Below are 23525 nucleotides of genomic sequence, written 5' to 3'. Positions count from 1 at the left end.
CAACTTTACTGAGGATGATGGGGTTTAACTAGACACAGACATATGGTGGTTAAACAACTTTACTGAGGATGAGGGGGTTTAACTAGACATATGGTGGTGGTTAAACAACTTTACTGAGGATGATGGGGTTTAACTAGACATATGGTGATGGTTAAACAACTTTACTGAGGATGATGGGGTTTAACTAGACATATGGGGGTGGTTAAACAACTTTACTGAGGATGATGGGGTTTAACTAGACACAGACATATGGTGGTTAAACAACTTTACTGAGGATGATGGGGTTTAACTAGACACAGACATGGTGGTTAAACAACTTTACTGAGGATGATGGGGTTTAACTAGACACAGACATATGGTGGTTAAACAACTTTACTGAGGATGAGGGGGTTTAACTAGACATATGGTGGTGGTTAAACAACTTTACTGAGGATGATGGGGTTTAACTAGACATATGGTGATGGTTAAACAACTTTACTGAGGATGATGGGGTTTAACTAGACATATGGTGGTGGTTAAACAACTTTACTGCGGATGATGGGGTTTAACTAGACATATGGTGATGGTTAAACAACTTTACTGAGGATGATGGGGTTTAACTAGACATATGGTGGTGGTTAAACAACTTTACTGAGGATGATGGGGTTTAACTAGACATATGGTGGTTAAACAACTTTACTGAGGATGATGGGGTTTAACTAGACACAGACATATGGTGGTTAAACAACTTTACTGAGGATGAGGGGGTTTAACTAGACATATGGTGGTGGTTAAACAACTTTACTGAGGATGATGGGGTTTAACTAGACATATGGTGGTTAAACAACTTTACTGAGGATGATGGGGTTTAACTAGACACAGACATATGGTGGTTAAACAACTTTACTGAGGATGATGGGGTTTAACTAGACATATGGTGGTTAAACAACTTTACTGAGGATGATGGGGTTTAACTAGACACAGACATATGGTGGTGGTTAAACAACTTTACTGAGGATGATGGGGTTTAACTAGACATATGGTGGTTAAACAACTTTACTGAGGATGATGGGGTTTAACTAGACATATGGTGGTTAAACAACTTTACTGAGGATGATGGGGTTTAACTAGACACAGACATATGGTGGTTAAACAACTTTACTGAGGATGAGGGGGTTTAACTAGACATATGGTGGTGGTTAAACAACTTTACTGAGGATGATGGGGTTTAACTAGACATATGGTGATGGTTAAACAACTTTACTGAGGATGATGGGGTTTAACTAGACATATGGGGGTGGTTAAACAACTTTACTGAGGATGATGGGGTTTAACTAGACACAGACATATGGTGGTTAAACAACTTTACTGAGGATGATGGGGTTTAACTAGACACAGACATGGTGGTTAAACAACTTTACTGAGGATGATGGGGTTTAACTAGACACAGACATATGGTGGTTAAACAACTTTACTGAGGATGAGGGGGTTTAACTAGACATATGGTGGTGGTTAAACAACTTTACTGAGGATGATGGGGTTTAACTAGACATATGGTGATGGTTAAACAACTTTACTGAGGATGATGGGGTTTAACTAGACATATGGTGGTGGTTAAACAACTTTACTGCGGATGATGGGGTTTAACTAGACATATGGTGATGGTTAAACAACTTTACTGAGGATGATGGGGTTTAACTAGACATATGGTGGTGGTTAAACAACTTTACTGAGGATGATGGGGTTTAACTAGACATATGGTGGTTAAACAACTTTACTGAGGATGATGGGGTTTAACTAGACACAGACATATGGTGGTTAAACAACTTTACTGAGGATGAGGGGGTTTAACTAGACATATGGTGGTGGTTAAACAACTTTACTGAGGATGATGGGGTTTAACTAGACATATGGTGGTTAAACAACTTTACTGAGGATGATGGGGTTTAACTAGACACAGACATATGGTGGTTAAACAACTTTACTGAGGATGATGGGGTTTAACTAGACACAGACATATGGTGGTTAAACAACTTTACTGAGGATGATGGGGTTTAACTAGACATATGGTGGTGGTTAAACAACTTTACTGAGGATGATGGGGTTTAACTAGACATATGGTGGTGGTTAATCAACTTTACTGAGGATGATGGGGTTTAACTAGACATATGGTGGTGGTTAAACAACTTTACTGAGGATGATGGGGTTTAACTAGACATATGGTGGTGGTTAAACAACTTTACTGAGGATGATGGGGTTTAACTAGACATATGGTGGTTAAACAACTTTACTGAGGATGATGGGGTTTAACTAGACACAGACATATGGTGGTTAAACAACTTTACTGAGGATGAGGGGGTTTAACTAGACATATGGTGGTGGTTAAACAACTTTACTGAGGATGATGGGGTTTAACTAGACATATGGTGATGGTTAAACAACTTTACTGAGGATGATGGGGTTTAACTAGACATATGGGGGTGGTTAAACAACTTTACTGAGGATGATGGGGTTTAACTAGACATATGGTGGTTAAACAACTTTACTGAGGATGATGGGGTTTAACTAGACACAGACATATGGTGGTTAAACAACTTTACTGAGGATGATGGGGTTTAACTAGACACAGACATATGGTGGTTAAACAACTTTACTGAGGATGATGGGGTTTAACTAGACATATGGTGGTGGTTAAACAACTTTACTGAGGATGATGGGGTTTAACTAGACATATGGTGGTTAAACAACTTTACTGAGGATGATGGGGTTTAACTAGACACAGACATATGGTGGTTAAACAACTTTACTGAGGATGAGGGGGTTTAACTAGACATATGGTGGTGGTTAAACAACTTTACTGAGGATGATGGGGTTTAACTAGACATATGGTGATGGTTAAACAACTTTACTGAGGATGATGGGGTTTAACTAGACATATGGGGGTGGTTAAACAACTTTACTGAGGATGATGGGGTTTAACTAGACATATGGTGGTTAAACAACTTTACTGAGGATGATGGGGTTTAACTAGACACAGACATATGGTGGTTAAACAACTTTACTGAGGATGATGGGGTTTAACTAGACACAGACATATGGTGGTTAAACAACTTTACTGAGGATGATGGGGTTTAACTAGACACAGACATATGGTGGTTAAACAACTTTACTGAGGATGAAGGGGTTTAACTAGACATATGGTGGTTAAACAACTTTACTGAGGATGATGGGGTTTAACTAGACACAGACATATGGTGGTTAAACAACTTTACTGAGGATGATGGGGTTTAACTAGACACAGACATATGGTGGTTAAACAACTTTACTGAGGATGATGGGGTTTAACTAGACATATGGTGGTGGTTAAACAACTTTACTGAGGATGATGGGGTTTAACTAGACACAGACATATGGTGGTTAAACAACTTTACTGAGGATGATGGGGTTTAACTAGACACAGACATATGGTGGTTAAACAACTTTACTGAGGATGATGGGGTTTAACTAGACATATGGTGGTTAAACAACTTTACTGAGGATGATGGGGTTTAACTAGACATATGGTGGTGGTTAAACAACTTTACTGAGGATGATGGGGTTTAACTAGACATATGGTGGTTAAACAACTTTACTGAGGATGATGGGGTTTAACTAGACACAGACATATGGTGGTTAAACAACTTTACTGAGGACGATGGGGTTTAACTAGACATATGGTGGTTAAACAACTTTACTGAGGATGATGGGGTTTAACTAGACACAGACATATGGTGGTTAAACAACTTTACTGAGGACGATGGGGTTTAACTAGACATATGGTGGTGGTTAAACAACTTTACTGAGGATGATGGGGTTTAACTAGACACAGACATATGGTGGTTAAACAACTTTACTGAGGATGATGGGGTTTAACTAGACACAGACATGGTGGTTAAACAACTTTACTGAGGATGATGGGGTTTAACTAGACACAGACATATGGTGGTTTTACAACTTTACTGAGGATGATGGGGTTTAACTAGACACAGACATATGGTGGTTAAACAACTTTACTGAGGATGATGGGGTTTAACTAGACACAGACATATGGTGGTTAAACAACTTTACTGAGGATGATGGGGTTTAACTAGACATATGGTGGTGGTTAAACAACTTTACTGAGGATGATGGGGTTTAACTAGACACAGAAATATGGTGGTTAAACAACTTTACTGAGGATGATGGGGTTTAACTAGACACAGACATATGGTGGTTAAACAACTTTACTGAGGATGATGGGGTTTAACTAGACATATGGTGGTTAAACAACTTTACTGAGGATGATGGGGTTTAACTAGACATATGGTGGTGGTTAAACAACTTTACTGAGGATGATGGGGTTTAACTAGACATATGGTGGTTAAACAACTTTACTGAGGATGATGGGGTTTAACTAGACACAGACATATGGTGGTTAAACAACTTTACTGAGGACGATGGGGTTTAACTAGACATATGGTGGTTAAACAACTTTACTGAGGATGATGGGGTTTAACTAGACACAGACATATGGTGGTTAAACAACTTTACTGAGGACGATGGGGTTTAACTAGACATATGGTGGTTAAACAATTTTTCTGAGGATGATGGGGTTTAACTAGACACAGACATATGGTGGGTAAACAACTTTACTGAGGACGATGGGGTTTAACTAGACATATGGTGGTGGTTAATCAACTTTACTGAGGATGATGGGGTTTAACTAGACATATGGTGGTGGTTAAACAACTTTACTGAGGATGATGGGGTTTAACTAGACATATGGTGGTGGTTAATCAACTTTACTGAGGATGATGGGGTTTAACTAGACATATGGTGGTGGTTAAACAACTTTACTGAGGATGATGGGGTTTAACTAGACATATGGTGGTTAAACAACTTTACTGAGGATGATGGGGTTTAACATACAGTCAATAATACAATAGAAAAAGTCTATATACAGTGTTTGCAAATGAGGTAAGATAAGGGAGGTAAAAGGCAATCAATGGACCATAGTGGCGAAGTAATTACAATTTAAGAATTAAACACTGGAGTGATAGATTTGCAGAAGATGAATGTGTGAGTTGTGTGCTGGTCCATGTTGGCATGGAGGTGCCAGGCCCAGGCAGACATGCAGGAAGACAGACAGGAAGACAGGCAGGAAGACAGGCAGGCAGAGCAGACAGACAGGAAGACATGCAGGCAGACAGGAGTCTGGGGTTGTTTCATGGGTCTCGCTGAGCAGAAAGAGAGACAAGTAGAACAGATGGGGTGTGGGTGTGTGTGTTTGTGTGTGCGTGCATGCATGCATGTGTGTGTGTGTGTGTCCGTGGTAAAGCTCCCAGTTCTCCCTGGGAGATGAAATGGGATGATAGGTCCTGCTCCATTAGTCTGGACACTGAGAAACACTGGGAGAGCCAGGAGTCAGGGCTGATTGAGGGCTGGGGGCTGAGGGTTGTGGCATGCCAGTGTGGATGGATGAGCAGCAGAGCCAAATACTGACCCCAGCTCCTCACTGAGTGACAGCCTGTTGGCAGCGTTGCCACTGGAAGATGTATAGCAGTTTGGCATTGACTTCTAGGGACGGGAGGGAGCCAGTCTTCTAGGCTAGGGAGGGAGCCAGTCTTCTAGGCTAGGGAGGGAGCCAGTCTTCTAGGCTAGGGAGGGAGCCAGTCTTCTAGGCTAGGGAGGGACCCAGTCTTCTAGGCTAGGGAGGGAGCCAGTCTTCTAGGCTAGGGAGGGACCCAGTCTTCTAGGCTAGGGAGGGACCCAGTCTTCTAGGCTAGGGAGGGAGCCAGTCTTCTAGGCTAGGGAGGGAGCCAGTCTTCTAGGCTAGGGAGAGAGCCAGTCTTCTAGGCTAGGGAGGGACCCAGTCTTCTGACAGAGTATTGTAGTATCAGCCTCTCTCTCTCTCTCTCTCTGTTCTACTGGCCAGTACTGGGTTGGGTTGACAGAGTATTGTAGTATCAGCCTCTCTCTTCCTCTCTGTGCTCCCTAGCTCTCATTGACTATGCATGTTGCACATCATAAATTTTTCCAATCTTTCCAAAATAACACAGAGGGCTCATTTACACCTGAGTGAGCCGTTGACAATGGGTGCTCAATCTGTCCCATAGAGAACAGAGTGCTACAGAGCCTTCTCATCTTCCCCAGCACCCTCCCTGCAACAAAGAGCTGCTTAATTAGCATGCATTAATTTCACTGCTGTACCCATCTAATGCACAACCACTTTTGTCTGTGCCTCATCAAAGAAATTGCCAATTACCTTACAATGTCAGAAATGGCATCCGAGCGACACCCCTTTCACAAAGCAGTTGAAAGAAGACAGAGGACAGGAGATAGGAGAGGGGTCAGGTTTGTGTCAAGGGAGAAAGGTTTGTTTTGGGCTAGATCAGGGCTGTCAAACATACGGCTCATGGTTTGAGTAAAAATAAATGACATTTTTATATATCTATATATTTTTGGGGTGGGGGAACAAACTCAATATACTTTTAATTAAAGCTAAACAGGGAGTATCGAGAAACAAACATTTGAAGGATAGAGGACTATTTTTTGCTCATTTTGATTGCAAGGAAATATAACACATTTGTTCTTGGCCTTGGCATTTTATTGTTGAAAAACCTTTCAGGTTATCTCTTGCCAAGACTCTCTTATAATTTCTAATCTACACAATATCCATTCCCAGTACTGTAGACTGGAGCTGGGCCTGCTGCCTGCTGTCTGACATATCCACCCCCAGTACTGTAGACTGGACCTGCTGCCTGTATGTAGCCTGACATATCCATCCCCAGTACTGTAGACTGGACCTGCTGCCTGTAGCCTGACATATCCATCCCCAGTACTGTAGACTGGAGCTGCTGTCTGTAGCCTGACATATCCATCCCCAGTACTGTAGACTGGACCTGCTGCCTGTAGCCTGACATATCCATCCCCAGTACTGTAGACTGGAGCTGCTGTCTGTAGCCTGACATATCCATCCCCAGTACTGTAGACTGGACCTGCTGCCTGTAGCCTGACATATCCATCCCCAGTACTGTAGACTGGACCTGCTGCCTGTAGCCTGACATATCCATCCCCAGTACTGTAGACTGGACCTGCTGCCTGTAGCCTGACATATCCATCCCCAGTACTGTAGACTGGACCTGCTGCCTGTGGCCTGACTGGACTACACTTGTTAGTAAACAGCCTCATGAATACCAGGGGTGTTTTCTCAAATGGCACCCTATTCCCTTTATAGTGCACTACTTCTTGTAACAAGTACTGCGCTGTATAGGGAATAGGGTGCCATTTGGGACAGAGCCAGGCAGTTAATGAAATGTCATCAGGTCTTTAGCTGCAGCAAATCTCTTTCAACAAAATACTTTCCATTTGACCGGCCACATGAAGACACAACTATCCAGCCCTGTTTGTGTGTTTTACAAGGGAATCAAACGTGTGCAATCAAATACCTTTTGATCTTTTCAATCAAAGTGAAGACATGTGTGTTGCCACGACCCTGCACCCCAACTCCCTCTGAGTCCTCATAATGATAGATGGGTTGCATCTAGCCAATTAGATAAGTAGGAAGTGAGTGCGTAGTACAGTTCACGTCCTGTATTCTGAATAAATTAAGTCAGGGCTTTATTTGGCTCATTTGGGCAAAACCTGGTCATTACCGCCTCTCAGCCATGGTCACAGACAGTCCTCTGGGTCTGTAGTCTGATGGAGGCTGAATAGCAGCACTAGTTATTAGCATGCCTAACAAATGTTTTATCCCCTAGCACACTCTGCCCTTGCCTTTCATTTCATCTGAAAACGGCTTCAATATTCAGTTAACGACTTGGAACACTAATTGAATTGAGGTTACAAAAGGGCCTCCGAAAAGAAGGAAACTTCCAGTAATTGGATGTTCCGGGCGTTTTTGAGTTCTGATTCATTTGCCTCTGTCTCTCTTTCTCCCTCTCTTTGTCTCTCTGTAGTGTATGTGTGTGTCAGACACTGTGATCTAAGCTGAGGTAGGTGGGACCATGGTAGAGAGCAGCAGAGCCTGTCCCTCTCCCTTCACTGCAGCTCAACACACTGATCTCAACAGTCAGACAGACAGAGAGAGAGAGACAGGTCACACTCTGATGCTGAGGTCATACGTGTGTTCATCAAACTGAATTTATACCATGAACACACAAGGAACATGTGTTTCTGTGTGAGTGCTGGTGTGACCGAGCTGGGTTCTACCCCGGGTCTCCCGCCTCTGGGAACTAACACAAGGTACATGTGTTTCTGTGTGAGTGCTGGTGTGACCGAGCTGGGTTCTACCCCGGGTCTCCCACCTCTGGGAACTAACACAAGGTACATGTGTTTCTGTGTGAGTGCTGGTGTGACCGAGCTGGGTTCTACCCCGGGTCTCCCGCCTCTGGGAACTAACACAAGGTACATGTGTTTCTGTGTGAGTGCTGGTGTGACCGAGCTGGGTTCTACCCCGGGTCTCCCGCCTCTGGGAACTAACACAAGGTACATGTGTTTCTGTGTGAGTGCTGGTGTGACCGAGCTGGGTTCTACCCCGGGTCTCCCGCCTCTGGGAACTAACACAAGGTTACTCGTCATGCGAGAGCTGCTCCTGGAACCCATTCTGCTAAATTCCACACAGATTAAAGAGCAGCACCAGAGAGGATCTCACTTTAATCTTACGGGAGGAAATAAAGCAAAACAGTCAAGCGCAAAGGGCCTTAAATCTACAGAGAACACTGGAGAGAGCTGATCATTATTATTATTATGAGAGAGAGAGAGTCCGCCCGTCCGCTCCTCTTGTCCACATGAGTTTTAAAAGTAGATCCCCTCAGACTGTATCTGTGAATGGGTTCTACTTATAGCTTCACAACCATGTTAATTCACTCTGTAATTACTGGGACTAGGGTTTGCCATCCCATGTTAGCTTTGATGTACCAGCCTGAGTTTACATGTTAAACATTCTGAACAATCCACTTGTTTGTGGAAATGGGGGAGTGAGGAGAGGAGGAGTGAACGGGAAGGAGGGTTGGGTTGTTGATTTTTGCTTTGCTCTAACGTTTATCTCTCTCTCTCTGAGCTAGCAAAAGGCTTGTCCCGACTTAGGAGAGGCTATGGTCCAAAGCGGCTTAACACAGATATACAATACATCAGATGTATGCAGTTGGGCCAGGTTATCTGATAACCTGTTAGTATGGAGTCAGGATTCAGGACAGCAGAGCCACCCACCACATAACTCTCTCTCTCCCTTGTTCTCTCCTCTCTTTCTCTCTCATGTTCTCTCTCTCCCATGTTCTCTCCTCTCTTTCTCTCTCATGTTCTCTCTCCCATGTTCTCTCCTCTCTTTCTCTCTCATGTTCTCTCTCTCTCCCATGTTCTCTCCTCTCTTTCTCTCTCATGTTCTCTCTCTCTCCCATGTTCTCTCCTCTCTTTCTTTCTCATGTTCTCTCTCTCTCCCTTGTTCTCTCCTCTCTTTCTTTCTCATGTTCTCTCTCTCCCATGTTCTCCTCTCTTTCTCTCTCATGTTCTCTCCCATGTTCTCCTCTCTTTCTCTCTCATGTTCTCTCCCATGTTCTCTCCTCTCTTTCTCTCTCATGTTTGATTTGATGTTCTCTCTCCCTCCCTTGTTCTCTCCTCTCTTTCTCTCCCATGTTCTCTCCTCTCTCTCTCAAGTTCTCTCCTCTCTCTCTCTCAAGTTCTCTCCTCTCTTTCTCTCCCATGTTCTCTCCTCTCTTTCTCTCTCATGTTCTCTCCTCTTTCTCTCTCATGTTCTCTCTCCCTCCCTTGTTCTCTCCTCACTTTCTCTCCCATGTTCTCTCCTCTCTTTCTCTCTCATGTTCTCTCTCTCCCATGTTCTCTCCTCTCTTTCTCTCTCATGTTCTCTCTCTCCCATGTTCTCTCCTCACTTTCTCTCTCATGTTCTCTCCCTCCCTTGTTCTCTCTCATGTTCTCTCTCTCTCCCTTGTTCTCTCCTCTCTTTCTTTCTCATGTTCTCTCTCCCTCCCATGTTCTCTCCTCTCTTTCTCCCTTGTTCTCTCCTCTTTCTCTCTCATGTTCACTCTCCCTTGTTCTCTCCTCTTTCTCTCTCATGTTCTCTCTCCCTCCCATGTTCTCTCCTCTCTCTCTCATGTTCTCTCCTCTCTTTCTCTCTCATGTTCTCTCCTTTCTTTCTCATGTTCTCTCTCGCTCCCTTGTTCTCTCCTCTCTTTCTCTCTCATGTTCTCTCTCTCTCTCATGTTCTCTCCTCTCTTTCTCTCTCATGTTTTCTCCTCTTTATTTCTCATGTTCTCTCTCTCCCTTGTTCTCTCTTTCTCATGTTCTCTCTCTCTCCCATGTTCTCTCCTCTCTTATGTTCTCTCCTCTCTCATGTTCTCTCTATATCTCCATCTCACTGATGGTTCTCCCTGTCCCTCACACACACACACACACACACACACACACACACACACACACACACACACACACACACACACACACACACACACACACACACACACACACACACACACACACACACACACACACACACTCATGCTCAGATGAGGACCATATTTATGGTCAGGTGTTTAAAAGCGGTCCCAGCTGTGACTGTCTGCTATTTTAAGCCTCCATCTCTCCAATTTGTCTGCTGCACGGCACACAACCGACTTTCCAGCGTTGTGTAGCGCTGACAACTGTAGCTAAGCATAGTTCTTTAGTGACTCGCTTAGTCTGACACTGTTTAATAGCACACAGAGGAAAGCTACACTGCTTTCTCATTCAACATAGTTACCCATGCAGGCAGGGTATTTCAGTAAAAGGGGAGTGTGTTGTCTACTAGCCACCTACTGGTGATAATACAGTTCTCTTGGATAGTGTTCTGTGTGGATACTAAGAATAGGACCAGGGAAGAAGAGGGAACCTGGAAATGCTAGCCTATTTCTTATTGTATTATGACATCTGTAACAAAACAGTATTGTTGTGGAGAATAGCATGGGGTTGTAGACAGCTGGGGTATTAAGCAATATTACAGCGGATAGAATTATAGGACGAGAGAGGAGCTCAGAGAATTAGGGAAAGTCTCTCCTCCGAGGTACATAACCCTGTTGCCTGGCAACGGGCGGTACTTTGCTGGCAGAGTGGAAGGAGCCGGCGATGTCACAGGAGATTACAATGAAAATGTATTTGTAGCTTCATAAACCCAGCGGAGTAATTACCCCCGCTAGTTGGTTTAGTCGTCCAGATCCATTAAACACGGGCGCCTTGTCATCACCTTTCCATCCCACTAAAAGAGCAGCTCACATACAAGGCCACAAGGACCGCTGACAACTCAATGACTCACCTTCTAGGCAGCACCTCTCTGGGATGAGATGGTCTGAGAGAGAGGGTATTATCAAGAAGGACCAGAGCATTGCCTTGAACTGAAGTATCGTTGATACAGAACTTTTCTCACTCAGAGGATTGGAAAGCGAGAAGCCGGCTTGGGGGTCAGGTTGCTGGCGGGTTGTGTCTATTACAGCTAAGACCGCCCTCAAGCAAAGTTTAAGTCAGATTCTAATTTGTGCTCTGCCTTAATCCCAAACCTACCTTCCCTCTTTGACCATGCTGTGTTTGAAGCTGTGAAGCATGGAGCCTTGAGTCCCAGACTGCATCACTCTCCTCATCTGGTGGCCCAGTTCAGGTTGACAGGAGAGACTAGAGACCCTGGCTGCCTTGGTTGGAGAAGCTCCGTAGCTCCAGGCTCCATTGTCAGAGAGATGATACTGAGATCCCCCCTGGCCCTGGCTCCATAACCCCTGTACTGGGTTTTGCCCCCTCTCCCTCAGTCAGCCCCCTTTGTTCTGCATGCATGCCTGGGCTCAGGCTCTATACACTAAGCTGGAGATCACAGGCAGAAACACTCCTTTCTTTCCTGTCAAGTGGGAACCAGTCCTTGGCTGCCTTGTCTCCCCACCTCTTCCTGTTTCTGAGCTGGACTAAGGAGATGTAATAAAGCACCTGCTCCAGATGTCAGTATAGGGGCAGCACTTTGTCTCCCTGCTGCTGTTGATTTTCCAACGTGACGTCAGATGTCTACTCTAGTCCAACTCCTGTGAACCAGACCTGGGTTCAAATACTTTATCTGAGCTTGATTGAGTTTGCCTGGTGCAATGGGAACCAATAGAATAGTACCAAAAGTTCAGAACCCTGCCCATCTGGCTCTCCAGGCATGCTCAAACAAACATTTGGGGGGAAAAAATGCATTTGAAAGCAGGTTTGCTGCGGTCCTGCTGTGTAGTAGGCCTTTAAATGCTTGTGGAGCAGTGAGCGGAAGGCTGGAGCCTCTAATGTAACAGTAGGCAGGGAAGGGAACACACCTGTTTTCCATTAGCACAGACATTCCTCCTTTATCTGCCTCCATTTTGTGTGCTCCAATGTAGGCTAGCTTTTAAAGCTCCGGTGAGTGAATTGTCTGTTCATTCAGTACTAACTATGCCTGGCTACATCCTATAGAAATATAACCCGAAGGCTATATGAGTTGTGAAACCTGATCCATTGTTTTTGTAGTGTGTACTTGGTCATTCGGTCTTTGTTTTTTCCCAGATCCCAGCTACTACAGACAGTTTGTGGTACAGCTCAGCTGAGGGTCAAGAGCTGGTCCATGTTCTTCAGAGACTGAGTCATTCTGCCAGGTGTGTATTCAGACTCTCTCCAGTCTCCACTCTGATCTCTCTCTAGAACTCCAGCTTTGTCCTCAGGGCTCTGCTTTGATCCATTCATGTGGGAGGCCAAGGCAGGGTTGTGCGATGAAAGATTCCTTGAGCCCGTTGCGTCTCGAACTGGGGATAGTGGCCCATTGTTGGGCTGCTAGAGGCCTCCCTCTCTCCCTTCCTGAAATGGAAAAACAATCCCTTTGAAGTTGCCAAGCCAGGCTTATGAAGCAGAGCTTTGGACAATATTGGGGTTTGGGGCAAAGTGGCTGTGAAATTCCAACCTTCTCTCCATGTGTGACTGCTGGACTACGTCACCACCTCACTCACCATGGCAACCAAGGGGAATTTTTCTTGAGATTTTTAAAGGGGCAATCAGCAGTTGCTACATACATTTGAATATGCCTCATGGGCTTTGTTCTAACTGTCCTACCCCACCAAAAATAATGTACTGTAAAAACACTAGGTTAATTTTGATGTCAATTCTTGCAGCAATAGCACTGAAATCGAGTGATTACATTTCTCCTGCCTCATCCATCAGCTTTTTACTGAACCGGGGGGGGGGGGGGGGGGGGAGAGAGGCTTCATTGCCAGTGACAGCCAGGAGAGGACTGGAGGTGCATAGTTTGTCCAACTCTTGAAAGTTTACGTAACATAGGACTCTACATTATTGGGCAAGTCAGTCAACTACAAATTAAAAATGTGGCCTTTTGAAGATGGGAGAAATGAGAGCAGTGTTTGAAATTGAATTTAGGCTACAAGAAGTATGTCTATTTTTCAAAGCCTAGTTCAATAGAGTGCTCTGCTGATGGAATTAACAGGAATGAGTTTAACTGGCTCCATGTAATGATTTAGGGAGAAGAGATCTTCATCAAATCTGTCCATTGTCTTCATCTCTTCCCAGGTCCCATGCTGATGTTGCTGTGGTTTCACTGGCAGCGGAGATCCTGACCGGGATTAGATTCTAGAATGTTGATTCATCAGCAACAATGGATTGGCTTCGAGAAGGACCATAATTCACATCAGTGATCAGCAACATAAACCGTGTCTCCATTATGGTGCCTTGCTCTATAGCTTTATAATAAAACTAGCATCCATTGTGGTTTCGCTTTCCATTCTAATATCACGTTACAATAAATTTAGATTTTTTTTTTTAGAGATGTACTCTAAACTTGCACAAACGACACATTTACCGCGCCCCCCCCCCCCCATGTAGCCTAACGACCTGAAAACTAGTCAGTTCCATAAACCACCAAGACAGAGCTGAAATTCAAGTCCATTTTTATTGTTTAGCCATGTCATGACCATGTCTCCAATAAGCACAGCAGGCTACAATAATTAGGGATTCTTTTCACCTCCTTGAACAGCTATCAACTAAAAGACATTTAAAAAAGAAACTGCTGCCCTCCCCACAGACCCTTTGGAACAGTTGTGACACTACAAACAGTGCACACTTAAAGCAAGAAAATATTTGGACCATTTCCAATTCTTGGTTTTATACAAAAGCTACACAATGTTACACTTGATCAGAATACAATTCAACTGATTATTAGTGTTCTACACCATATCATTTTAATTGGAGCATTACCACTATAACTTAACACTACGAGAGACTTAAAATGGATACAAATGAGTGCAGAAAAGACAGGCGAGTATAATAACAAGCTATATCAGTACCATTACAGACTGAAGAATCATACAAAATAAAATGTAAAAAAATACAGACCAGGGTTTTAAATTCCATCTTTAGATCCACTCTTCAGCGTCATTTTCTTTGAGTAACCCACTCCAGGAATTCCTTTAACGCAGTTTTAACTCCCACAAAAGACCAGAACAAAGTTTTACTTCCACTCCACGTGTTCCCATAGGAAACTCAGCTTTCAGTAGTGTGTCAGGCACTTTCTGAGATACTAGCCCACTTTCAAAAACCTCCCAGCAACTTCTCCAGCCAAATCACAATGCAGGTTCATTCAGATCAGACGATACACCTGGAGAAGAGGAGAGGATTACTATGGGACCACAGAGCATGAAGACAAGCTAGAAGAGCAGAGTTAGAAACTTCAGCCACAGTAGTAGAAGTCCCAGCATGCACCAGCCTGTCACCGCCAAACACAGCCGTGGTGCCTAGTCTTAACACAGCTCCTTACCTAAAAAGTAGTCTATTTACAGGTCAGTATCAAACCAAGCCAACTGATTGCTGTCGCCTGGGGGAAGCCCATCGATCAGGTCTTGGGCGTGGCCCAGGTCGGGCAGCCCGTCGACTGGGTATTCAGGGCCGGGGTGGTGGGCACCCATGTCATGGTCCATCATGGAGTCCATACCCATGGAGTCCTGCCCATATCCCCCAGAGTGGAAGGAGCGATAGCTAGGGTCTGCCAATGGAAGTGATGGAGGGAGGGAGCACACACACACACACTTGTTAGAGCTTATTAACACAAGCACCACACAGTAGTAGGATCAAAACAACCAATCATAATTCTCAGCCAATCACAGTACCAATCCAGACAAAGCCACTACAAATCCAAACTACTTGGTCTCCAAGCTAAAGTGGACAGTTGTGCTGCTGACCAGTTGCAAGCTTTAGCTAGCTAGCACAGTGGGGCCGGGGGAGTTAGTGTCAGGGGGTTGCTGCTGGAGGAGCCCAGGTGCTGGCTGAGAGCTGGGCTGTTATGTGAGCAGCAGTCTGAGCTGCACACCAGGACAAGGCACCATGAGACAGTACTTACCTTCCTGACGGTAGCCCAGGGCATCTCCCTGAGCGCCGATGTCCAGGCCCAGATCTCCTGTCTAGAGAGAGAATGACAAGAGAACACAACATCAGGAACGAGGATCACGTCAGACAGTAATCACTAATAGCCCTGAGGTGTTCTGCCCAGAAGTCGTGTCATGGGCCATGAACACAAGACACTTCCTTAGTAAATACAGAATCCTGGCTCCAGATCCAAGCACATCTAATACTTTAAAGTTCTTTTAAAGTATGACACTTCACGTAATTTGTCTCCCAGGCTGCTTCCCAAATGGCACCCTAATTCCCTTTATAGTGCACGACTTCTGACCAGGGCCCATAAGCCGCGTGCCATTTGAGACGCAGCAGACAGAAGTGACTGAACAGCAGCGCACCTCGTTCCAGGTCATAGGCTCCGTCCTGAACAGGGAGCTGGTGAGCTCCACAGACAGACGCTTCTTATAGTCCTGGGGCTTGTCTTCAGACATACGGAACAGAACAGCAGCAGCATAGGTGGCTGAGGAGAGAACAAACAGGGTTGAATAGTCTCACTTAACCATCTATAGAAGGTAATGCACCAACGGCCAGCTAGACAGATCCTTCTGGACAGAGGCCTAATAAACCATAGATATTCTAGAATTCCCATGACTGACAGACCTGCATAGCTCTAGAATGGCAGCCATTTGCATTTATTTGTGGGCTTAACAATCATAAGAGTTCTGAGGCGCCAACAGAGCTGGTTGTAGACAGAGGCCTGTTAACTCACCCACGCCCTCGTTTCTGGAGTGAAGCAGCTCTGTGAGGGGGGCGGTGGCACCCTCAGCCTCGATGGCCTCCGCTGCCTCCTTGTCCTGGGCCAACTCACACAGAACTCCTGCAGCCACACGCTGAATGTTCTCAATTGGAGAATACAACAGCTGCAGCAACAAGAGAGGAGGAAGGTACAGGAGTTGCAAAGATCAGATTAGTTATATATAAAAAATATATATATTAAGTTGTGTAGTTCAAATTGGAAAGAGAAAGATCCAAATTCTGTAGTTGTGAGGAGCAGTACATTTAAGTTGCTTAGAGGTCTTACCTGGACAAAGAGTGGAATGGTGTTGAGTCCTCTGATGACGATTCTGTTGTGGACGTCTCTAGCCAGGATGTGCAGAGCTCCAGTACAGCCCTCCACGATCTCCTCCATACGAACTCCCTCCTGTGGTGCAGGACAACCGTTAGTTCAGAGACTACAGAGAGCATTGAGGAAACTGTGCTTATTGGGAGACAGATGCACTGTGTGGAAGTGTATGTTACGCTTGTGTGTGTCTTACCACAAACTGCTGCTGGGTGCCTCCCATGGAGGTGCGTCTCTGGGTGTCCTGGTGGGCTCTGACCAGCAGCTGCACCAGTCTGGGGATGGCCCCCTGCTCACGCAGAGGGGCATGGTTGGCTGGACACAGAGCCAGGTTACGGATTAGGCCCACAGTGGCCTGGAAGGAAGAGATCACATGTAAACCGTTTCATTTAAATAAACAAGCACTCATTTCCAAGTCAGGGAACTCAGTCTACAAATGAAGGTTCTGCTACTAACTTGCATCGATGTGGAAACAAATGTTGATTGGCCACATCCCATTTTCATAAAACAAACATTACCTTGATGAGGGGCCAGTGGGAGGGGGGATGCAGCAGCTTGACCACCACAGGTAGGCCGTAGTGAAGCCGCACAGCATTCTGGGCCATCTCAGCATCCTGGTGGCGGCTGGTGAGGTGGCGCAGGGCGCAGATGGCCGGCTCAGTGATGTCCTCGCGGTCTCCGGCACGCAGCACGGTACGGACCAGCGCCTCAATCCCCCCAACCTGACACACCATCATCTTGTTCTTGTAGTTGTTGCAGGTGAGGTTGGACAGTATGCCGGCAGCACACGTCACCACGTTGATGTCATCAGAGCCCAGGAGCTGGACCAGGGTCCCCAGCAGACCTTCCATACCCTCCTGTTAGAGGAAAGGAATACACCGGCATGTCTCATCCAGACCAACACAGCTAACCACCAGACAGCCTTACACTGACCGCTTCTTCTCAGAGATGCTTACACTAATTCCTCTTCTTCAGTTGGGTTTAACGCTTTACTCTAATGAGCCTTTAGTAAGTCAGCTGAACTGTAAGGGTACGATGAGCTGGGCTGTAGATGAAGTGGGCTCTGACTAGCCACAGCTCCAACACAGAAAGGCAGGAAGGACTACTTTTACCTGCATCACATCTACTTCAGCTAAGGTCGTCTTCTCCATGGAAAAAGGCAGGGAGACAGAAAGAGAGCTCTTATGTAGGAAGAATTCAGGAAGGAAAGGTGTAGGAAAGAGGAACAGAGGTGTACTAGTGGGGGACGGCTCCTCACCTGTTTGGTGGCAGCGTCTGACAGGTTCCTGAGGGTCCACAGGCAGTTCTGGACTAGTCTCTGACTGGGGTCTGTGAGGTGAAGACCAAGAGCCTGCATACCACCTGGAGAAACACACAGCCTTTAGCCCAGCTCACTGTGAGTATCAGTGGAGAGCCAACTGAACTAAGGTGAGCAAGAACCCACTTTGCAATATGCGCATAATATATATATATAATTATTTTTTTACCTGAGGCAGAATCAATAAGGTCCACAAATAAAAGGTAGCACGTACCAGCCTCTACGATGGCAGGCTTGTTGCTGGAGCAGACAGAGAGCACTTTGAGAACTCTACTGGTAGTCCACAACAGCTTTTCATATGTGTATGTCCTCATGATGTTGACCAGGGCCTGGGGCCCACCGCTGGCCAGGATGATAAGCTGGGAATGGGTAGCATCAAAGACGTTTAAAATACACCAAGATGGATCACAATTAATGCCCGAATTAAGGGACAGAGCGAAGCATCAAAGATGTCTAAAACCAAGAGATCAGTAAATGAAACTGATTTTAATTTAAATTCCTTACCTTGCTTTCTTGGTTGCCGTAGGCAAGAATCTGAAGGCAATCTGTTGTGATGGCGAGGAATTTGACGTTTGTCTTGTTGAGCAAGGCCACCATTTTCTGCAGGCCCCCGGCCAGACGCACGGCCATCTTGGCACCCTCCTGGTGGAGCAGCAGGTTGTGTAGGGTGGTGATGGCGTAGAACAGCACTGAGTCCACTGGGGACCTGAGGAGACAGTTTTAGGTTAGAAGGTACCAAAGGCTAACACAGGAAGGTAACTACATGGCAGAGAAACTAGCTAACTGTAACTGTTCCCTCCTGTTTGAGGGGAGAACAGTTATAGCAACAGTTATAGCAGCATTTCCCCCAACTCAGTCCTGGGGACCCCAAGAGGGTGCACATTTTGGTTTTTGCCTTAACACGAGAGCTGATAACCAACTCATCAAGCTTTGATTATTTTATGACTCAGCTGTGAAGCGCTAGAGTTAAAGAAATAAGGGGGGGGATACTGAGTTAGAGCAAGACGTTGCACACAACCTCTAATCTTGACCACATAATGAACAGTTAGTGTGATGCAGGGGGACTTGTAGATCAGTGATTCTGTGCAGTTCATCTTAAAAATAACTTAGAAAGTCAAGAGGCCGGTCAGGTTACAGTCCAGGGGCTGACCGACATACCCAAGCATTTTGACAAGGGCGGGGATGCCCCCGGACTTGAAGATGGCCAGCAGACCCTCTCTGTGGTGGGACAGGTTGTGCAGGGTGCCGGCGGTGCAGCGGGCTGTCTCCACATCGTTGGTGTTCTGCATGGTGCGCACGATTGCCGACACCATCTGGGGGGAGCGCATGATGGCGTGGCGGCTAGCCTCCTTCTTGGACAACTGGTGCACCATCACTGCAGCCTTGTTCACCACCACCTGGAGGAATGAAGACAGGAGAAGAGGTCAGGACTCTATATAACACTATTAAGTCAGGTGCATTTCTTAGTTGGTTGGGGACCAAAGCGGGCCAGTTGTGGTTAGCTGTACGCACCTGGTCCTCATCGTTGAGTAGTTTGGTCAGCTCAGGGATGGCACGCGTGGCCAGCTCGGCGTCATCCTGATAGTTGATGAGGTTCACCACGGCATGCTTCAGCATCTGAGAGGGCTCAGCCAGCCGCTGCACATTGGTGGGGTGGGCCCCATCAAACTGGGTGGAGGGGAGCTGCATGCCCTCGTCCAGGGTCTCTGGAAACATGGCCGCACGCACCCTCTGGGCTCTGGTCATGGCATACTGCCCGTCAATGTCTGGAGAGAGAGGTTAGGTCAGAGCCACTTCTCTAAGATGGTGGCCAGGTTCCTCTAAAGGAGCCAAAGCTGAGGTTTGTCAGTAGAATAAAGTACTAACTACTATCCATTAACTTCATACCATGTGACATGTTCAAAATCCCAGTCAAGCATTCCCATGGTATTGTAGTGTTTTTTTTTTTTTACCTGACACTTGATCTTGTGTGAAGGACTGAGAGAAGCCCTGCTCCCACTCGTACAGCACCTGGTTATCTACATCCTCCTCCTCTGGGTTGCCCTTCCCACTCAGGGAGGGGGCGGTGGTGGTAGCCCCTGAGTGGATACCAGAGTCCAGGTACGACTGTTGCTGCCAGTGGCTCACTGCAGCCTTCCGGTCAGGCTCCATGGCCATGTCCAGCTCCATCAGATCAGCTAGACATTAGAAAACAACCAGCGTTAGGTTACTTGAGGCAGTTCAACCAGAGGGGAAGACCGTTGAATTAAATCAGTGGTAGCAATGTTTAAGTTATTCTAAAAAGCTGAATACTTACACTGGGAAGCCATGTTACTTTCAAAACCCACAGCCTGCACAGCTTCCAGATCTGAAAGTAACAGAACAGCAAAGTTCATTCATAGTCGTTTCCACCTCAGCTCATGCCAAAACAAATAGCACAAAGCAACCTTTTCATTGGACCAGCTAAATTCCAGCAGAGGGAAAAACAGAATCAGGGCTGCATTACCTAGACATCAAATGAACTGCTAACTTGGTAGCTAAATGTATGAAGCATTAACTTGGCAGCTAAACTAATGGAGGCCAAATAAAAACAGTGGGGAATTGGGGGGGGGGACTTCAAAGACAGTCTTCATTTGAGGATGTGCTACCAATCTGTTAAGTACAGTCCCTTGGAGTAATAAACAAGAATACCAAAGAGAGTTCTGTTCGACCCTATATTCTGGGTTCTAGAAGAGCAAATCAAGCTTTATTTATACGCCACATTTCAGACAACTCAAAATGAAAGCTGAAATATTTAAATAAGACAAACTGAACTAAAAAGCACTGTAGGGAATATAGCACTATCAAAATCCTTTAGCTTCACAAGTGACAGTGATGTATAAACAAATCTATGAACGTAACATGATCCCTCAGACAGTGTTTTGCATTGGACCTAGGGCCATAAGTATACCAGTATCACCATACAAGTATCGTGGCAAGGAAACTAAATATGAAGTGGATTTAATATTTAAGAAAACAGCCATAATGTTGGAAACAAATGTCACCCAAAGTCAAATGTATTTTCCAAGCTATAGCACACAATATTTTACATACTTTTTTAAAGGACTGAAACTTGTGCTTTGTTATTTGAAATTAACCTTTTTATTTTGTGACACTGGTAGCATCCCAGCCCAACAAAACACCTTGCTGCAGCATTAGCAGAGATACCATCACAACTGTGTTTTAGGTTATACAAGAAGGTAATGAAATCCAGTCAAGTTAGTCATTTCTACTACAGTACCCCCCCCCCCACACACACACACAAAAAAACAAAAACAGGATCTCACCAGACCCTCTGGTGGGCAAGTTAAAACCCACATGTAGAGCAGTAGCTACACTGAGAGTCAGATGGGAGCCAAAACCATCCCTGGCAATTCAATCTGATTGCTTCAATTTAAACTGTAAAGTGCCATATGAATCACAGATTAGGAGGCTGCACTTTAAGGGGCTATGATGGGATACTTGTCCTCATACCCATGTTTAATAGTCACTCACAGTTTCTATGGAGATTATTCAGCACATCTGCTTGCAATGCATGCACTAAGAGGCTAGTAGTCAAAACAGCAGACATCTGTGGTGGAGGGAGTCTGGCTGAAAACACTACCATATTGCCCTGGGCTAAAGACACTGGGACCTAATAGGCTGTTTCAAGGGACATGGATTCCTAGAGCACCAGAAGAGCGATAGTTTGAGGAACATAGATGAATTTGCAAAGGTTGCCTATCTAGGATACAACCAAGCCTACCGACATAATGGTAAACATATGGAAAGCAATCGAGAAATTCAGAGGAGATCATAAACAATGAACATTTCCAAGCGGTATAATCTTGAGTTCCCTAACCATATGTCTGTTTAAAAAGACAACCGCCAAGTTAAATAGAGGTTAAACGTAGCAACATGTGAACGTGGCTGTCAGAGAAACTACCAGAGAAAGCTGTATTGTGAGCTGAATTTGAGAACACAATCGCTCCCCCTCAGAGCAATGTGCACGGTCAGCAGTCACAACTACTAATTCCTGGTCCACAGTTTGGCCTACTGTGCTACCATGGCCAAATTATTTTAGAGCATTTAGCCATTTAATTGCAGCTAAGATTGTAACTAACCACCAATCAAAAGATGATTAAAGAAAATATATGACAATGTCAAACAAGAACATTCTCAGCAAACAAGTCTTGTTTACTGTATTAGGCTACTACTCGTCATTGACTGTAGTAAAATCCAAGCAAATAGACTGGAACTCTTGCAACGAATTGAACTGTTTCCCTGACTTTGACTTGGTTTCTTATTAACTGCGCTTGACATGAAACCAATCATGAATCATACCCTTGCATTCTGCAACTTTTACAGCATCAGTCTACTGTAAAAGTTAAGTACGGCACCAAACCTCAATTTCATTCTCAGAAACAATGAATTCACAGAGGTATGTGTCATACCTTGCAAGACCGAAGTTTCGATAACTTACTGTGATTTAGTAAGCCACCAACCCTCCGGGAAAGTATGCAAATGTTAGTGGGTAGATGAATCACGGCAATATCCGTGGCAACGTTATTGTATTGTCAATATTTTGTAGGCTAACAAACAATAAGATACGTTACAATGTCCAAGGCAAAGACATTATGCACGTTTCTTCCAAATATCAAGATGAGATGATCCCGATTAAACAACGTGGGGTATTTCCGGAGTAGTTCCGCTGTGTTTCACTAGAAATTGGTGGCAAGAGCAGAAAAATCTTCCACCAGCGAGCTATAGCTCCCCACCCCCACATACAACCAAGTCCACTTCAGTCTGCCCGAATTTCCGATGAGCAACAACGACTCAAATTTCAGACAAGCTCCTCCTCAACTTCCTCTCAAATCACAACGGCTAAGGAATTTGTCGGTCTTTGTTTAACTTGGACGTCCAGTAAAATAGTTTTACCCAGTTGCTAAAACAAAACTTGATTTATTGACAGCTATCACGTTTGACGAAATTAAACAATATTAGTTGACTTTGATAATGTTAGCTAACAAATCCACTTAGTTACAATGGGCATCTTACATTGAAATGTTACTTTATTTACAATAAAATCAGTTGATGAATTTAAAGTTACTGTTGGACGTAGGATAGTGTTTGCGCTATTGCCATCCATTTCGACGTAGCTAGTGACACTAGCAAAAATGGAACCTCTTACTATTATCTAGCTAGCCAGCCAACGTTAGCTGCTTGATTGAAAAATTCTCTCCATCATTAGTCTTAACTAGCTTGCTAACGTTACTTAAATGTCTCCCAGTTCAAGCCCATTGAAAAGTAACAGGGCAAAACGTCCAGTCAGCTGTATCAATGGTTGCTAACTAGACAGTTGTTTCTCACGACCACTAACATGAGTCAAAGCGCCGGAATGTTGACCTAGCTAGCAAATCACCTCGTTTTCGGCAGCTAGCAAACGCTAGCTAGCGGGGAGTGTCCGGGCCATGGCGCAGCCTGCTACCACCATGGCTAGCTGGCTAAAAATGAATTCAATTCGTTTCTGATAAAACTGTATTTGTGAATTCCAATCAATTCTGTACAACTCCAGTTGTCGTGATCACGACGCGCTGATATTCAGATTGCTTGCCACCGCCTTTGGACTGCGGGAAACATTTACCTACAAACTAGCTAACTTAGCTAGCTACCAACCAAATACAACGCAATACATTCGATGTCAAATCCAATAAAATATAA

General features: G+C 45.0%; 2 protein-coding genes across 5 annotated transcripts in view; one reads left to right on the top strand and one right to left on the bottom strand.

The window, feature by feature from the left end:
- LOC109901271 (serine/threonine-protein kinase ULK4-like) overlaps positions 1–13750 on the top strand; it is a 71939-nt gene extending 58189 nt beyond the window's left edge. Inside the window, exons 5-6 of the mRNA XM_031816893.1 lie at positions 12541–12629; positions 13552–13750. Of these exons, the coding sequence (XP_031672753.1) occupies positions 12541–12629; positions 13552–13615 (153 nt within the window). The 3' untranslated portion in view covers positions 13616–13750. The remainder of the gene's footprint in view (positions 1–12540; positions 12630–13551) is intronic.
- Positions 13751–13911: 161 nt separating this feature from the next.
- On the bottom strand, positions 13912–22611 carry LOC109876771 (catenin beta-1). Of its 4 annotated transcripts, XM_031816894.1 has the most exons (17): positions 22288–22611; positions 20104–20154; positions 19760–19984; positions 19320–19573; positions 18966–19204; positions 18312–18513; positions 18022–18166; positions 17748–17851; positions 17602–17631; positions 17008–17346; positions 16686–16844; positions 16451–16570; positions 16139–16289; positions 15768–15889; positions 15374–15434; positions 14795–15019; positions 13912–14635 (listed from the first exon to the last, which is right to left on the bottom strand). In XM_031816894.1, the coding sequence occupies exons 2-16, from the start codon at positions 20114–20116 to the stop codon at positions 14811–14813; spliced, it is 2373 nt and encodes a 790-aa protein (XP_031672754.1). In that variant the 5' UTR covers positions 20117–20154; positions 22288–22611; the 3' UTR covers positions 13912–14635; positions 14795–14810. The 4 variants fall into 4 exon arrangements, with proteins under 4 accessions (XP_031672754.1, XP_031672756.1, XP_031672755.1 ...); XM_031816896.1 differs by lacking the exon at positions 14795–15019; XM_031816895.1 differs by lacking the exon at positions 17602–17631.
- Between the last annotated feature and the right edge of the window lie 914 nt (positions 22612–23525).

The sequence above is a fragment of the Oncorhynchus kisutch genome, unplaced genomic scaffold (assembly GCF_002021735.2).
Source record: "Oncorhynchus kisutch isolate 150728-3 unplaced genomic scaffold, Okis_V2 scaffold892, whole genome shotgun sequence".
NCBI classification, from domain to species: Eukaryota; Metazoa; Chordata; class Actinopteri; order Salmoniformes; family Salmonidae; genus Oncorhynchus; species Oncorhynchus kisutch.
The sequence above is the reverse complement of the archived record's forward strand: the minus strand, read 5'-3'. Positions and strand labels throughout refer to the sequence as shown.